The following is a 14,005-nucleotide window of genomic DNA, read 5'->3' as shown; positions in this document are numbered from 1 at the left end:
TTTAAACATCCCACCACATGAACCTTCCCAACCCTTGTCTTGGCAGTGCAGCTTTGAATTAATGTCTGTATCACTGTTTACCTGGACGAAGCCCGGTACAATCATCCTAATTCAAACCAGCCACCTCGTCTTGATGTCAGAACAAGAACAAGAACCGCTGACCATCCAGCCCGCACAAGCGGCGCTCTTAACCCCGTACCTCCCACCGCCACCGCCGGCTTCTTCACCTTCCCACTCAACAAATCCCAAAAAGATCCATGTGACCCTGACCTACGCACAGTCTCTGGACTCGTCCCTGGCGCTCGCGCCGGGGCTGCGCACCGTGCTCTCGGGCGCGCAGTCCAAGGCCATGACGCACTTTCTCCGATCGCGCCACGCGGCCATCCTGGTGGGCGCGGGCACCGCCGTCGCCGACGACCCCGGGCTCAACTCACGTCTGTCCTCGGGCTCGGGCGCAGGATCGCAGCCACGGCCGGTGGTTCTCGACCCGCGCGCCAGGTGGGCGGTGCACGAGGGGAGCAAGGTAATCCGTCACGCGCGAGACGGCAAGGGGCTCGCGCCCTTCGTTCTGGTTGATCAGGACAGGTTTGGGATGGAGTTGGGTGATGCCAGCGGTGTCGACGAGGGGAGGAGGAGGGTTCTGGAGAGTGTCGGGGGGAGGTATATACCCCTTAAGGCCAGAGGCCCAAACGGGAGGTTTGAGTGGGTGGATGTGCTGGCTGTGCTGGAGAGGGAGGGTCTGGGGAGTGTCATGATTGAAGGGGGCGGGGAAGTGATCAACTCGTTACTGGCGCCGCCAGGGAACGGGTTGGTCGATTCGGTGATTGTGACCATCGCCCCGACGTGGCTCGGCCGGGGTGGGGTAGTGGTGTCGCCGCCTAGGATGCGCGGGGAGGAAGGGGCCCACGCCACGCCGGTGCGCTTGACCGATGTCAGTTGCTGTCCGTTTGGGGAGGACGTGGTTCTGTGCGGGAGGATCCTGAGGTGAGAAGGGTGGCAGGCTGGGATATCTTGAACCTGCAGCCACGGAGCGTTCACTATTACGAGGCATGTGTACGATCTATGAGCGTACGATCTGGGCACACCCTAGGCCGCATCGCCCTATAAGCAAACGGCTTACAGATGGCCCCGCCATCTGACTTCAACCCAACGAAAGGCCAAGTAGCAAAGCGCCGTCACACCAAACGCCATCTCAAATCCAATATCCCCTGTAGTCCTCGCAATCGGACCCGTGTACCACGGTGCGGCCATACCCGGAACAACCAGCGCCATGCTAACCAACGACGCTCCGATCGCCGCTATTCCGGGCGGAAGCTTGCTCCCTACATTCCAAATAGAATGCTCAAAGGTCGAGTAGTCGAGCTTCCGAAAAGCAACCAGCTCCACAATCAAGACAGCGTCGAAGCATCCGGCCCAGTATCCAATGAGAGCCAAAAAGTTGGTCAGACTTTCTTCCCATTCTTCGGCGGCACGGATCGCAAAGGGAATCATCAAGGCCATCGTAACCAGGATGAAGAGAAAGCGGTGCACCTTGGCGAAGAACGGGAGCAGCATCTGCAAGTTGAGCGCCACACTGTACATGGAGATAGCAACGTTACCGATGACGCTGAAAGCCAGAATGACGAGGACGAATTTCCCAAATCCGCCAGCGGGTGCAAGCATCTCGTGCATAATGCCGCCGACGCCTGTGACATGGTATGCCATGTCCCATGCTGGTACGTTGGGAACAGCCCCACCGATGGCGGCCCCGAGGATTAGGAGAGGCACCGATGGGAGCAGGAAGCCGGCGTACATGTACAGGAATATCTTGAGCCTTGATCCCAAGTCAGACTCGGTGGTACGGCGGGTAGGGCAAGAGGGACAACGCATACTTCGATACCCGAGGGTTGTGATAGATGGAATAATCAGAGACGGTACCGCCAAAGGTGATGAAGTAGCCGGCTATAAAACCGCCGTATGTCAAGACCTGGCGGACTGTCGCCGGCGGGGCCTCGCTCTGCAGATGCAGATGGCGGCCACCACAACCCACGGCGATCACGATCGAAACCAAGCTCGGGATCCAGGTCCAGCGCTCCCAGAGGTGGAGAGCAGTGAAGCCCAATAGGGAGACAGCGAACGAGACTAGACAGCAAATCACAATGCCGACGTTGACGCTGATGGTCTCGGGGTCCAGCGACGCAAGCGCTTGGCCGCCAACAATGGCCGATATCAGCGAGAAGCCCGTCAAGGTGGCGGCGTTCAGGAGAAGCGGGATCGTTACGAGATAGCGGCTTTTGAAGATACGTTAGAAGCTGCTGAAGGAACTGACGCCATTCAAGAACCAGGCCATATTTTACATACCCGAACGAATATCGTGCCTGGACAAGCTGTCTCAGGCCCGTTTCCATACCAGCAATTCCCATGAAGGAAGGCGGGATGCTTGTGAGCAATCCAAAGAAAATAATGACAAGGGAAGCATCTGTCAGCCTCATACCCATACCAAGCGTGGCTAACATGCCCGTCGGAATGCTTTGCCACGACACTCTCAGTTTCAACTCTACAATCGAGAATTATTTTTCGGGGACTGACAGGGGAGCTTACGGGAGCAGGCACATGAGACATGTGAAGAAGACGGTAAAGAGATTACTGTACCGGGTCGAGGTCCGCTGCTCGAGGGGCACAGGTTTGATGCCGTTCTCTTCGACGCCGGCATCCAGGAGCCTCTGGTACCAGGTGGGATTCTTCTCGAGATTGCTCTCATATACCTCCCCGTCCTCTACTTTCAGAAACGAGGCCAGTCCACTTCGGAGCGAGGGCCGGTCGCGCTGCGTCTGCCGCTCGAGGTCGCGGGATACATCACTCTTGTTGTCAGGAATGGGGCTCGCTGAAACCATCGAGAACCTAGGATCGAAAGAGAATGTTGGATTCTTGCCGGCTACTATTACATTCCGGGAACAAAGGATTGCATCTTAGACACTTATAAGAGTGCGAGAGGGCGGGAGACACCATCCTGGCTGGAGAAGAACGGTAGTGGTGCGCCGGGGGAGAGAGCTGATTCGGCATGGCGAAAGCATTGCTGCCGTCTAGCAGGAGCAGATCAAGCGGCTGGTATCGCTCGCGGAGGGCAAGCTCCTGATAGCATGAGGCCCCGCAGAGACTAAGGTACCTAAGACGAAGCCAGCAGTGTCGATTGGAGGGAGTTAGACGTGTAGATGGGGGCCTAAAGTCAACGCTGCAGCCGTAACTGGCGCAACGACAAGATAGCACGTCGCAATCGCAAGTGCATTATGTATGTACGGGCAGCTTGAAGTCCCCGGACAGGCGCCAGCGGGCGGTCGCCAGAAGACATGGGAAAAAATAGCCCGAGGAACCACCATTCGGGGTTAGCTGCAGAGCCGGCGCCGAACATGGTTCGAAGGTTTATTAAGGGGAGTAGGAAACTGGTAGTACCCGATTGACGCAATGCGGGCCGACCACTGCGGTTTGCCGTTGCTCTCATCTTGGTCCGTCCACTCATCGGTTTCCACGCGATCCCCTGTTGTTCGGAAATCGGCAGGAGCGCAAAGCTGTCGTCACCAGCTGGGCGCGGAAGCCTACCTAAGTAGCAATGCAATGAGGGCGCTCTCGCTAAAATACAGAAAGCACAATACCGATATGCTTGGTGTTGTATGTATGTACAGTACATGTACGTACCCTCGACCCGAGACTATGGATTCAGACGCTTAAGGGTGTTGCCGTTTTCTATTTCTTTCCCTTTCTTTGCACGGCAACATGCGATGCGGGTCACTGCCGACGGATCCAGGCTGTCGGAAACTGAGGATCGGGAATCAGGCAAGGAAAGAGGGACCAATTGGCAAGGCCACGGCAGCGCGACGGCAAAGCAGACTGCGAGTTGCTTAAATCGACTGTATACCTCCACTAAATCGACCGTATCACGGGACCACACCACAGTGACCACACCAATTCCCAGCCCAGCCATGTCAACCCCAGCCAAATTTTACAGGAAACGACGTCAACCGCCTGGAATCGCATGCGCAAGTAAGCTATAGTTGAAGCCATCACCTACAGTTACCTACTTTTCTCTATAGCAATGGCAGCCGCCTACGTAGGGCGGGCGTGGTGGGCAGTACATTAGGGTTAGGGTTAGTGTAAGCGGCAGGGTGCTAGGGCGGGCGGTTTAGCTGGGCAGCATTTTTGCATACGATTCAAATTTTTATTGCGTTTTTGAGCGATTTAGCTCAGGGCTTGTATTGCTAGGGCCTATAGAGTGCTTCAATTCAATTGTATTGTAGTGCTATACAATCCTAGGCGGTTGATGTCGTTCCCTGCAAGATTTGGCTGGGGCTGACATGAGTGGGCTGGGGAATTGTGGTGGTGTGGTCCCGTGATACGGTCGATTTAGTGGAGGCATACGGTCGATTAAGCAAGTCGGCAGACTGGGGTGTGGGGGATTCGATTCGTCTGGTGCGAGTCTCAATTCACAACAGAACCTGGGGTGCAGCAACAGCCCACCTGCACGGTTCTTCAAAGATAAGGGTTAGGGTCTGCTCAACGCTGCGTACAGCGGGGATGGCGCCAGGTCACCTACCCACCTCGCTGTTGCACAATGTGGATGTGCATGTTGGTTCAGGTTGGGCCGAGCCACCCCACCATGCTGTTGCTTGCCGCCGCTCACCACGACAGGTTTCGGCTATGCATAAGGGATACTAGTAGTTGCCAACTCCGTGTTTCGAAGCTGTCAACACTAGATTTTCAAGACTTAGCAGGCTAGGAGATAACCTTAGTACCTCCCCCATCATACAATCTTACATCTACGTGTCCGAACAGATTATTACGATTTCCCCAGTCGGCGCCTCCACTGTCTCCTCTGTCTCCTGCTCCCTGAGCTTTGAGCTGCCGTGGGCTGCGGCCTTCTCGCGCAGCCATGGACGGCTTCTCGATCATCAAGGAGCACTCCAAGGGTATGTTCTGGTCCTGTCATAGCCTGTTGTCTGTCGTCAGGCCATAGCGCAATATTCTAACAGTTGAGCAAAGTGATTGTCGACACCATCCGCAGAATCGCGCCAAACGAGGTGAGCCTCGAGCCCCTAGCTCCGTCGTCTTGCCGTCGTTGCTTCGGCCATTTAGCTCTGACAAGACGCGTGCCTGCCAGTGGAAAGTCTTGATTCTAGACGAAATCACCAAGAAGATCGTCGACAGCACTGTCAACGAAGATGACATTCTGAACCACAATATAGCCAGTATGGCCCCCTGCTTCTACCCCCGAGAAAGGTCGGTCGGTGCTGAATAGGAGCCAGATGTCGAGCGCATCGAGGAGCGCAGGGATAACAACCCCGGCATAGACGCAATTTACATTCTCTCGCCCCAGCCACACATTCTCGACTGTCTCCTCGCCGACTTCCAGTGCGGCCGGTACAGGCGCAGTTTCATAGTCTGGACCGGCCTCTTGCCTGCCCAGCTGTCGCGCCGCCTTGATGTCTTCAAGCGGCAAATGGGAGGTATGACGCCCTAGCGCTCCTCGGGGAGTCCGCTTGCTCACTGTTTGCACCAGCTCCCCCCGAGCTCCTGCTCGTGAACTTTTACCCTCGCGAATCGCACCTCGTCACCTTCCAGGACCCCCACAGCTTCCTTGTCCTGTACAACCCTCTCTGCAACGACCTTGTGGAGAGGCATCTGCGCACGTTAGCATCCAAGGTACGAGCAGGCTGTATGGGGGCAAAGCTACCCTTGGGCTTACAAGAACATGTAACAGATCGCATCCCTCTGCATTACCTTGCAAGAGCTGCCCAAAATCCGCTATTTTCAGCCGCCCGATCACTTCAAGCACGAAGCAAGAGTATTGTGTATGTACCTTGCTCGCTTCGTCCAAGAGGAGTTAGATGGCTACCGAAACTGGGACCGTAGCTTCCCGCCCCAAACCTCGCGGCCTCAATCTGTGCTGCTCATCACCGACAGATCGATGGATTTGATGGCTCCCCTGCTGCACGAATTCACATACCAAGCCATGGCCCATGACCTCCTTCCCATAAAAGATCGGGATGACGGCAAGTTGACATTTCACATGACTATCAATGAGGGCACCGCGAACGCTGAAGAAAAAGACATGGAGATCCTGGAGAAGGACCCCGTCTGGGTGTCCAATAGACATCAACACATGAAAGATACAATCGACAAACTCATGGCCGACTTCCAGAAATTCATCGACCAGAACCCCGGCCTTGCGGGCAAGGACGCGAGCGGAGCAAGCCTGAACGACATCAGAAACATGCTGGCAGGCCTGCCACAGTTTCAAGAGATGAAGCAGGCCTACTCGCTGCATCTCACCATGGCGCAGGAGGCCATGAACCTCTTCCAAAAGCATAAGCTTTCGGATATCGCTTCAGTAGAACAAACCCTGGCCACCGGTCTCGATGAGGATCGTAAAAAGCCCAAGAACATCCTGGACCAAGTAGTCCGCCTCTTAGATGATCCGGATGTCACTGAGACAGACAGGTTGCGCCTCATCGCCATCTATGTGCTCTACCGCGGGGGCATGATTGAAAAGGATCTCTCCCGACTGCTATGGCACGCGTCGTTGCAACGATCGCGAGACAGTCTTGACCAGGCGACCATTGAACATCTCGAGTTGCTTGGTGCCCGTCCATTCCGCGACCTCAAAGAGAAGAGTCAACCTTTACCCCTTCTCTTCGAGCAAAACACCAAATCCTCCACGCTCAGTGACGAGTACATGCTGTCCCGCTTCGAACCGGCAGTCAAGCTCATGCTCGAGAACCTCTGCGCGGGGACGCTCGATCCCAACCTCTTCCCATACACTGTCCCGCCGCAAAACGCCGCCGAGGAGTCGCTTGCGGCCCAGGGGTCCCTGCGGTCCGCCGCACCGCGCTGGGCGTCGGCCAACCGCCGCCAGACCGAGAACCGCCAGCGCATCATTGTCTTTGTCGCCGGCGGCGCCACCTACTCCGAGTCGCGCGCCTGCTACGAGGTCTCAGAGAAGCACAACCGCGATGTCTTCCTGGCCACCACTCACATGGTTACCCCAGGCAAGTTTGTCGACGACCTGCGCATGCTCAAGGCCGACCGCCGCCGCCTCGCCCTGCCAATGGACCGCCCACCCCCGAAAGCCCCGGCCCATTTGACCGAACGCCCCGCGCCGCCTGCCCCGGCTCCAGGCTCAGCGCCGCATCCGAACCATTTGCACCCGCACCATCCAGGACAGCCGGGACAGCGCGTGGGAGGCACAGGCGGCCACGTGCCGCCCCCGCGTCCGCAGCCCCCAACGAAAGCCCTCGGCGCCATGTCGTTGAGCAGCGGGGGCGGTGACGGGAGCCGTCCCGGCACCAGCGGATCGGATGGCGGCAAGTCAGGCAAGAAGGACAAGGAGAAGAAGAAGAGGAACATCTTTGGGATCAAGAAGTAGGTTTTCAAGACCCTCGTTTCCGTGCGTGGCGTTGGGAAGGAAGAGGAAAAGCGCGCCATGTATTGATGGCTCGAACTTTGGCTCCCTTCCACTTGCAGCATGCGGAATTGGTCTTCTTCTTCTCCTTCCTCTTCTTCCTTTACTTTCTTGGTTGGTTTGATCAAAGCAAGGCGTTTCGGTCTCTCTTTTTTCTTGTCCTGTTTTTGTCCCGAGTCCAAGTACCCCACCTTTTGTCTCCATCTGTGTCTACGTCAACATAAAGCGTTTATTTGGTCAAGGGTAGCGAGCGTATATCCATGGGCAAATCAATGTTTGGGTAAAAGGTTCAGGCGAGAGAAAGGGATAGCCATGTTTGATCTAGTTGAATTACTGTTGTAGAGTGATTACCACCACCGGGTAGCCCCCTCAAGCAAACTGATATTCGTCGCTGATGTAGCTTGAAGAAAGATAATTAGATCCTATGTGAATGTCAGGAGTGCATTCCTTGCTCACATCCAATCTGTCATCTCGTGAAGTCGGTGTACTCAACTCTACGGGAATACAAGAGTGTCAACAATGCTAATCTCGATACCGGCGTGGTCTACCATTTTAGGAACCAAAAACCGCTCGAAGCTGCCCTTTCACAGGGGCTCAGTCTGCCGTTATCAAGTAGACGACAGCTGATGGCTCATTGTATGTATGTATTATACACAGACACGACTGTCCTCAGCCAAGACCCATCTATATTTCCTGACTCGACGAATTCAAGTCCCCGGGGAACCACCCGTTTTCCCATTTTATTTACCATTGTCCCATTCAGGATTCTGCACAAGTTCCCGCGGTTAGCAATGTCCATTTCAAGAAAAGTGCCACAACTGTGTTCAAACGTGTTCAAACATACCTTGCGCAGAATGACCAGGCCCTCGAGGGTGCTGCTCAGACTGATGTATTCCTCGTCCTCGAGCTCGGCTCGTTCGCCATGCGCCAGCAGCACCGGCGTGCTCTGCGTCTGCCAGCCCGTGATGGTCTTGGGGCGACCCGCCTGGCCGACAACGTCAACCGCCTGACCGACGCGCACGTTCACCGTCAGCGGCTTGAGGTTCTCGTCGAGCGTCACGAGGAAGCGCGGGTGCATCGCGGTGACGAGAAAGTACAGCAGGTAGTGTGAGCTGGAGGTAATGAACTGCTTGGCGTCGATCATGGCTACAAGGACGGTGAGCAGACCCGCCGCCGAGACGCGGGAGAGGATCTGGCGGTCGGTGTGGAAAGGGCTAATTGAGAGAGTGCCCTTGCCCATGTGCAGGAGACCCTGGGCAATGCGCACCATGAAAAGCGATTCTTGGTCGCGGTGATAGTAGCTAGCAAGTTGCCGCAAAAGCTGCGCCAACCTCGCGTTGTTCGTACCGGCACCCAAAAGACCCATGGCGAAGATGGCATTGAGAGCGACATCGTTGTCGTTGTCGTGGCTGTAGCGTGAGAGCGTGTCGTAGACTTTCATCTGAGGGTTGCTCGGGCTGACAAGACCCATGGCCAGCGGCACTGCTCGCCTGATATTTGCCTCTCCGTAATGCATGAGATGGCCGAAATGGCGGAGCACCATCTCCTGACCGACATCCTCACCCATGGCAATCAACCCGATGCCAAGCACCGCGTAGGCCTGCAGCAACTCGTCGCCCTTTTTCTCCTCCGACTCCTCCATGTGCTCGTTACAAATGTGCAACAACTCCTGGATCTTGAGCACGGCCCCAGTGCCTGCCCAAGCACAGATGGATGCGAGCACCGACGTCGGTTTCGCCATGGGATGCTCCACAGCCTTTAGCGTCTCGAGAATGACATCCACCTCCTCCTGGCGACCAAAGAATAGAAGACCCAGGCCGAGAGCCAGGAAGCGCGTCCACTTGTCAGTCAGCTGGCTCTTTCGGTCCTCGTCCAGCAAGGTGTTCACGATAGCCTCGCTGACATCGGGGTCCGAAGAGCCGACAAACACCAGTCCACAGGCTAGCGCGGCCATTGCCGAAACCCGCATTTCCTGGGTCGTGTCGGAAATGATGGGCAGGAGGTATTGAAGGATTTCTTGCTTGTTTGAGCCGGCATATGACAGGCCGAGACCCATGATGGCTGCTACACGGATGAGCGGGTTCTTGTTGTTGAGCTTGTCAGTGTCGGCCAGCAGAGCCATGGCAGGTTCAGAGTCCAGCCGGACGCCGGAGTTCATGATGCCAATCGCTAGATAAGCGCCGGCCTGAATCTGCTCCTCCTCGACGTAGGTGTACTTGTCGACCTGATCCAAGCCGTTTTCGATATCCCACATCATCAGAGTGCCCAAAGACGCCACTGTGGACATCATACCCTCCTCCTTGGTCTTCCACACCCAGCTCTCCTTGTCTTTCTCAACCAGCATCATCTTGTCATTACCGAAGCCGGCATTTACGAATGCGTTGACGAAAGCGGCCGCGAGGTTGTTACGAGCCGAGTCGAAGTTTGTCATGCCGGCGACACGGCTGCTCTCCAGGTGGCTCTTGTAAATATCCTCGGTTGTCTTTGGCTCCAGAATGTTGAGCTCCTTCCCTAGCGCCTTGAAGTGATCTGGTAGTTTCACATTGCAGAGACACTCCACAATCTCCTCGTCATCCGAGGTCTCCCTGTCAGGGTATTCCAGCCATATCCTCTGGCGGGCCACCAGAAAGGCGAGCTGCTTCTGCAGCGCGGGATCTGGCGCGTCCTCGAAGTCGGCCTCGATTAGCGCAAGGTCGTTGAGTCTGATTGCGAGCACCATCGCCTGGGTGTACTGCTTGTAGGTCTTGTATATGCTGTGTGCTACGCGGAGGAACTGCTCGTTGTCAGGGTATGTGAGGAGGTTGACCATAGAAACCATGTATAGGCAGACTCTCCCGTATGTGTTTTCATCAACAAACTCGGGAAGCTTCTCGATGATCTCCAGTTCGCTCATCAGGTCCACAGCGTCAGCCTCCTGATTGCTCTTGAGGAAGAGGGGTACGAGCACCAGCGCAAGATCAACCAGGTCAGCAGTTGGCTCGTCCGAAGCAATGCGCTTCCCGTACACCTCGCCGATCTCGAGCGCGAGGTGGCGAACATATTCATGGCCCCATGAGCCGATGTCCTGGGTGGGCGCGAGGAGCCGGTATTTCAGGGTATCCTGGCGATCCTCATCGGAGTAAGTCATGCCGATGACAGAGAGCACATCGGCCAGTGAGTTCTTGTCATCGCCCGCCGGCCAATCGTCGTAGAGCTTTGTCATAGTCTCGTAGTGCGGACGCAGAAATTTCAGGGGCTTGGGAACCGCCGTCATGGAGGATGTCGACGTCTTGATGAAGGTCTTCATGGCCTCAAGGGCCGGCTTGTAGAGTGTGGCATCGGATTCCTGCGATGACAATAGAGCAGTTTAGAAGGAGTTTATGGGTTGGCGGGGAGAGTGCAGCTACGCACCGTCAACCGCTCAACGAGCATGTCAAGCTCGCTCTTCAATTGCTGGTCCTCTTCGCTAAGCTCTTCTGAAGCTAGAGGTTGGTCAGGTTAGGCGGGATTGAGACATGCTAGGACATCGCAGAGATGGAACACAAACACTCAGCCTTGTCGTCGTCCTTCTTGCCGTTAGCTACGGGCTTCCCAGCTTTGTCGCTTTGTGTCTCGTCCGTCTTGCGCTCATTATCGACGGCCTTTCCCTTGCCCTTGTCGAGGGACTTGGAGAGATCGCTGTCTTGCGCCATGGTTGGATATTCGATCTCGGACAGTGGGGAGGCCCACAGCTAGGTTGGGCAAGATGTGAAGGCTGTAGAGTCCTACGATATCGAGGGGCAATGGCCGTCGTCTCCAGTTCAAAGTGTCGGTTTGGGCCTTTGATCAAAGCAGGTGGTGATGTGGTGTTGTTCGTTTGATTTAGTCGGGTGCGAGTGTGGAATTGGGGGACGGAATCAAAGCTTAGCAAATTCGCCGAGCGCTGGGCTGGATGTGGGAGGCCAGGGCCGCCAGGCAGCTTGTGGTTACGCGATGCTGCTTGCCGCCTGGAGGCGAGGCGCACCACCCAGCTGCGGTCAGTGCTCCTGGTGCTCCACTGAGCTACAGTAGCCTTGGCTGGCTTGGCGCTGGCTGTTGCCCAGTACACTACTGTATGTATGTATGCGAATCCATTATTCTGTGAGAGCAAAAATAATATGCTGTGAGAGCAATACGTATCTTGTGGCTCAACGCCCAGCCAAATCCGCCACAACCCACCACAAGATTTCAACTGTAGGCCACCTTACAGACTTCCATCATCCTACAAACTAAGCGACTGCCTAATGAAGCTATTCGCAATAGTGTAATGAGTGTATCCCTAATTCCTTTGCTGCATCTGTACCTTGTTGTGAAGAATCAATGTGGGCTTATGTAAGCAATGGCAACCTTGCTCCAATTCCTAAGCCCGAGCTTCAACACCGAGCTTTCGGACTGGTACCTCGTCAACCTACCCAAGGTCATCGATGCGTGCACAAGATTGATGGCTCAATCCGCTCAAAGGTATTTGAAATTTTGGGTTTTCAATTTGCCATTTAGAGGTATGCAAAAGTCGAATGTGTACAAGTATATGGCTTGCTCTTCCTTCCTGTAAAAGAGTGGGGGGAGGAGCATGTGCAGTGTACTGCGCCACATGCTCTCACAGAATAACATTCTTGCTCTCACAGAATAATGTTTTCGGTATGTATGTACCCCGTACAGTACGGAGTACCTGCCGCGCCTGGTGCGGTAAGCTCGGCCCGTAGAAAATCCGTTCAACTACGGATCCAGATTCCCCTGGGCAATGCCATCATTACCCTGCGAATTAACGTTTGCTTAGCATTTATCTTATCGGTAATGTTATCAGCGTTGTGAGCTGTGAATTTTGAGGTGGAAACCTGACTTACACCACAGATTGGTGGGGTTCCATGGTCATTTGGTTCTCAAGCAGTTCCTTCCTCCAGGAGAGTACTCTACTACCTAACCAAGCACCCAGAAAACCGCTTGCAGAGTAAAGTCAGAAACATGAAGTTAGATACAAAGGCCATGCGCCATTTGACGGCGGAGGACTGGAGGGTATTGACGGCGGTTCGTTCCCAATTTTGCCCCTCCCTTTCTGACAGAGAACAATACATCCTGCTGACACGGGCTCCTTGTTATCACAGGTAGAAATGGGCAGCAAGAACCACGAGATCGTGCCAACGCCCCTGATCGAGAAGATTGCCCGCCTCAAGGGTGGTGCCAGCGGCGTGCACAAGTCCATCTCAGCCCTCGCCAAGGTCGGCTTGATTGCGCGCATGAAGGAGGCCAAGTACGACGGCTACCGGCTCACCTACGGCGGGCTGGACTACCTCGCCCTGCACACGCACGCGCAGCGCAAGCACGTCTACAGCGTCGGCAGCCGCATCGGGGTCGGCAAAGAAAGCGACATCATGATCGTGGCCGACGACAAGGGTACCCAAAAGGTCCTCAAGATCCACCGCCTAGGCCGTATCTCTTTCCGCACCGTCAAGGCCAACCGTGACTACCTCAAGAACCGCGCGTCCGCCTCGTGGATGTACCTGTCGCGGCTCGCCGCCATAAAGGAATTCGCCTTCATGCAGGCGCTGAAGGAAGAGGGCTTCCCCGTGCCCGAGCCCATTGCCCAGTCGCGGCACACCATCGTCATGACGCTGATCGATGCGCTGCCGCTGCGGCAGATCTCGGCCGTGCCGGACCCGGCCGGCCTCTACGCCGACCTGATAGCGCTCATCCTCCGCCTGGCCAAGCACGGGCTCATCCACGGCGACTTCAACGAGTTCAATATCCTCATCCGTGAGGACAAGCAGCCTGGCGATGCCGCCGCCGACGACCTCACGCTCACCCCGATTATAATTGACTTTCCCCAAATGGTTTCCATGGACCACCCAAACGCCGAAATGTATTTTGACCGCGATGTCAACTGCATCAAGCTCTTTTTCGAGCGGCGATTCCACTTCGTGAGCACAGCACCTGGTCCACTCTTCAAGGATGCCAAGAAGACGGTTGGCAGGGACGGTGCGAGGAGGCTAGACGCCGCCGTGGAGGCGTCAGGCTTCACGAAGAAGATGGCCAAGGATCTTGAAGCCGCCATTCGAGAACAGGAAGCCAATTCAAAAAGCAATGGGGCCGAATCAGATGACCTAGAGGATAGTTCTGATGAGGAGGACGAAGGGAAGGATAGCGACGAGGGTGTAAATGGAGCTGAAGCTGCCGAGGGACAGCACATCATCGGTAGCCATATCCCATTAGAGACTGAAGGAGAGATGCAGAAACTTACAATCAATGATGAGACTTGAATACAAACAGCTTATGATCCGCCTCTCGCTTGACGTCCTGCTCTGGAAGCCTTCCGCGGGCTGAACTCCAGATTCCTCTTGCTGCAGTCAACTTATCCGTCACCAACATGCCTGCATAACCACCAGTGGCACAAGCAGCAATGGAATGACACTGACTCGTCCGAATTGTAAAAGATCTTCAATTCGATTGATATTGCTATGCTCGACTTGGTCAGGTTCACTCACTCCAGTGGATGCTGGGCAGAGAGTAAAAACAATGAGAACTATAATGGCTGTCCACGCTCACTCCCGCCACCGCCTCCACACAGCCGATCTCAGGATA

General features: G+C 55.4%; 5 protein-coding genes across 5 annotated transcripts; 3 read left to right on the top strand and 2 right to left on the bottom strand.

Moving 5' to 3' along the window:
* Positions 1–133: 133 nt before the first annotated feature.
* N656DRAFT_720919 (riboflavin biosynthesis protein RibD domain-containing protein) lies at positions 134–988 on the top strand (the record flags this gene model as incomplete). The annotated part of the gene is made up of 1 exon (XM_064812472.1): positions 134–988. One exon carries the CDS (start codon positions 134–136, stop codon positions 986–988), a length of 855 nt encoding a protein of 284 aa, XP_064664608.1.
* A 128-nt stretch (positions 989–1,116) lies between these two features.
* Positions 1,117–2,873, bottom strand: N656DRAFT_793453 (uncharacterized protein; the record flags this gene model as incomplete). The annotated part of the gene is made up of 5 exons (XM_064817170.1): positions 1,117–1,813; positions 1,872–2,270; positions 2,341–2,508; positions 2,581–2,702; positions 2,745–2,873. The coding sequence occupies 5 exons, from the start codon at positions 2,871–2,873 to the stop codon at positions 1,117–1,119; spliced, it is 1,515 nt and encodes a 504-aa protein (XP_064664607.1).
* A 2,030-nt stretch (positions 2,874–4,903) lies between these two features.
* Positions 4,904–7,396, top strand: N656DRAFT_772878 (Sec1-like protein; the record flags this gene model as incomplete). Its single annotated transcript, XM_064813958.1, has 6 exons — positions 4,904–4,940; positions 5,036–5,051; positions 5,107–5,219; positions 5,277–5,477; positions 5,531–5,673; positions 5,732–7,396. The coding sequence occupies 6 exons, from the start codon at positions 4,904–4,906 to the stop codon at positions 7,394–7,396; spliced, it is 2,175 nt and encodes a 724-aa protein (XP_064664606.1).
* A 389-nt stretch (positions 7,397–7,785) lies between these two features.
* Positions 7,786–11,382, bottom strand: N656DRAFT_764172 (26S proteasome regulatory complex, non-ATPase subcomplex, Rpn1 subunit). Its single transcript, XM_064813314.1, has 4 exons — positions 10,959–11,382; positions 10,823–10,893; positions 8,277–10,757; positions 7,786–8,199 (listed from the first exon to the last, which is right to left on the bottom strand). The coding sequence occupies exons 1-4, from the start codon at positions 11,101–11,103 to the stop codon at positions 8,173–8,175; spliced, it is 2,724 nt and encodes a 907-aa protein (XP_064664605.1). The 5' UTR covers positions 11,104–11,382; the 3' UTR covers positions 7,786–8,172.
* Positions 11,383–12,391: 1,009 nt separating this feature from the next.
* Positions 12,392–13,683, top strand: N656DRAFT_803024 (uncharacterized protein; the record flags this gene model as incomplete). Its single annotated transcript, XM_064818317.1, has 2 exons — positions 12,392–12,454; positions 12,532–13,683. The coding sequence occupies 2 exons, from the start codon at positions 12,392–12,394 to the stop codon at positions 13,681–13,683; spliced, it is 1,215 nt and encodes a 404-aa protein (XP_064664604.1).
* Between the last annotated feature and the right edge of the window lie 322 nt (positions 13,684–14,005).

Source organism: Canariomyces notabilis, assembly GCF_033297395.1.
Source record: "Canariomyces notabilis strain CBS 508.74 unplaced genomic scaffold N656scaffold_55, whole genome shotgun sequence".
Taxonomy (NCBI): Eukaryota; Fungi; Ascomycota; class Sordariomycetes; order Sordariales; family Chaetomiaceae; genus Canariomyces; species Canariomyces notabilis.
Note: the sequence above shows the minus strand (reverse complement) of the source record. Positions and strands in the feature narration are given on the sequence as shown.

Bases quoted from the DNA above. Each gene is read 5' to 3' on its own strand.
- N656DRAFT_764172 (XM_064813314.1), bottom strand. From the start codon at position 11,103: ATGGCGCAAGACAGCGATCTCTCCAAGTCCCTCGACAAGGGCAAGGGA. The intron at 10,894-10,958 runs GTTTGTGTTCCA...ACCAACCTCTAG, and splicing joins GGACGACGACAAGGCTGAGT to CTTCAGAAGAGCTTAGCGAA. The intron at 10,758-10,822 runs GTGCGTAGCTGC...TTGTCATCGCAG, and splicing joins TGCTCGTTGAGCGGTTGACG to GAATCCGATGCCACACTCTA.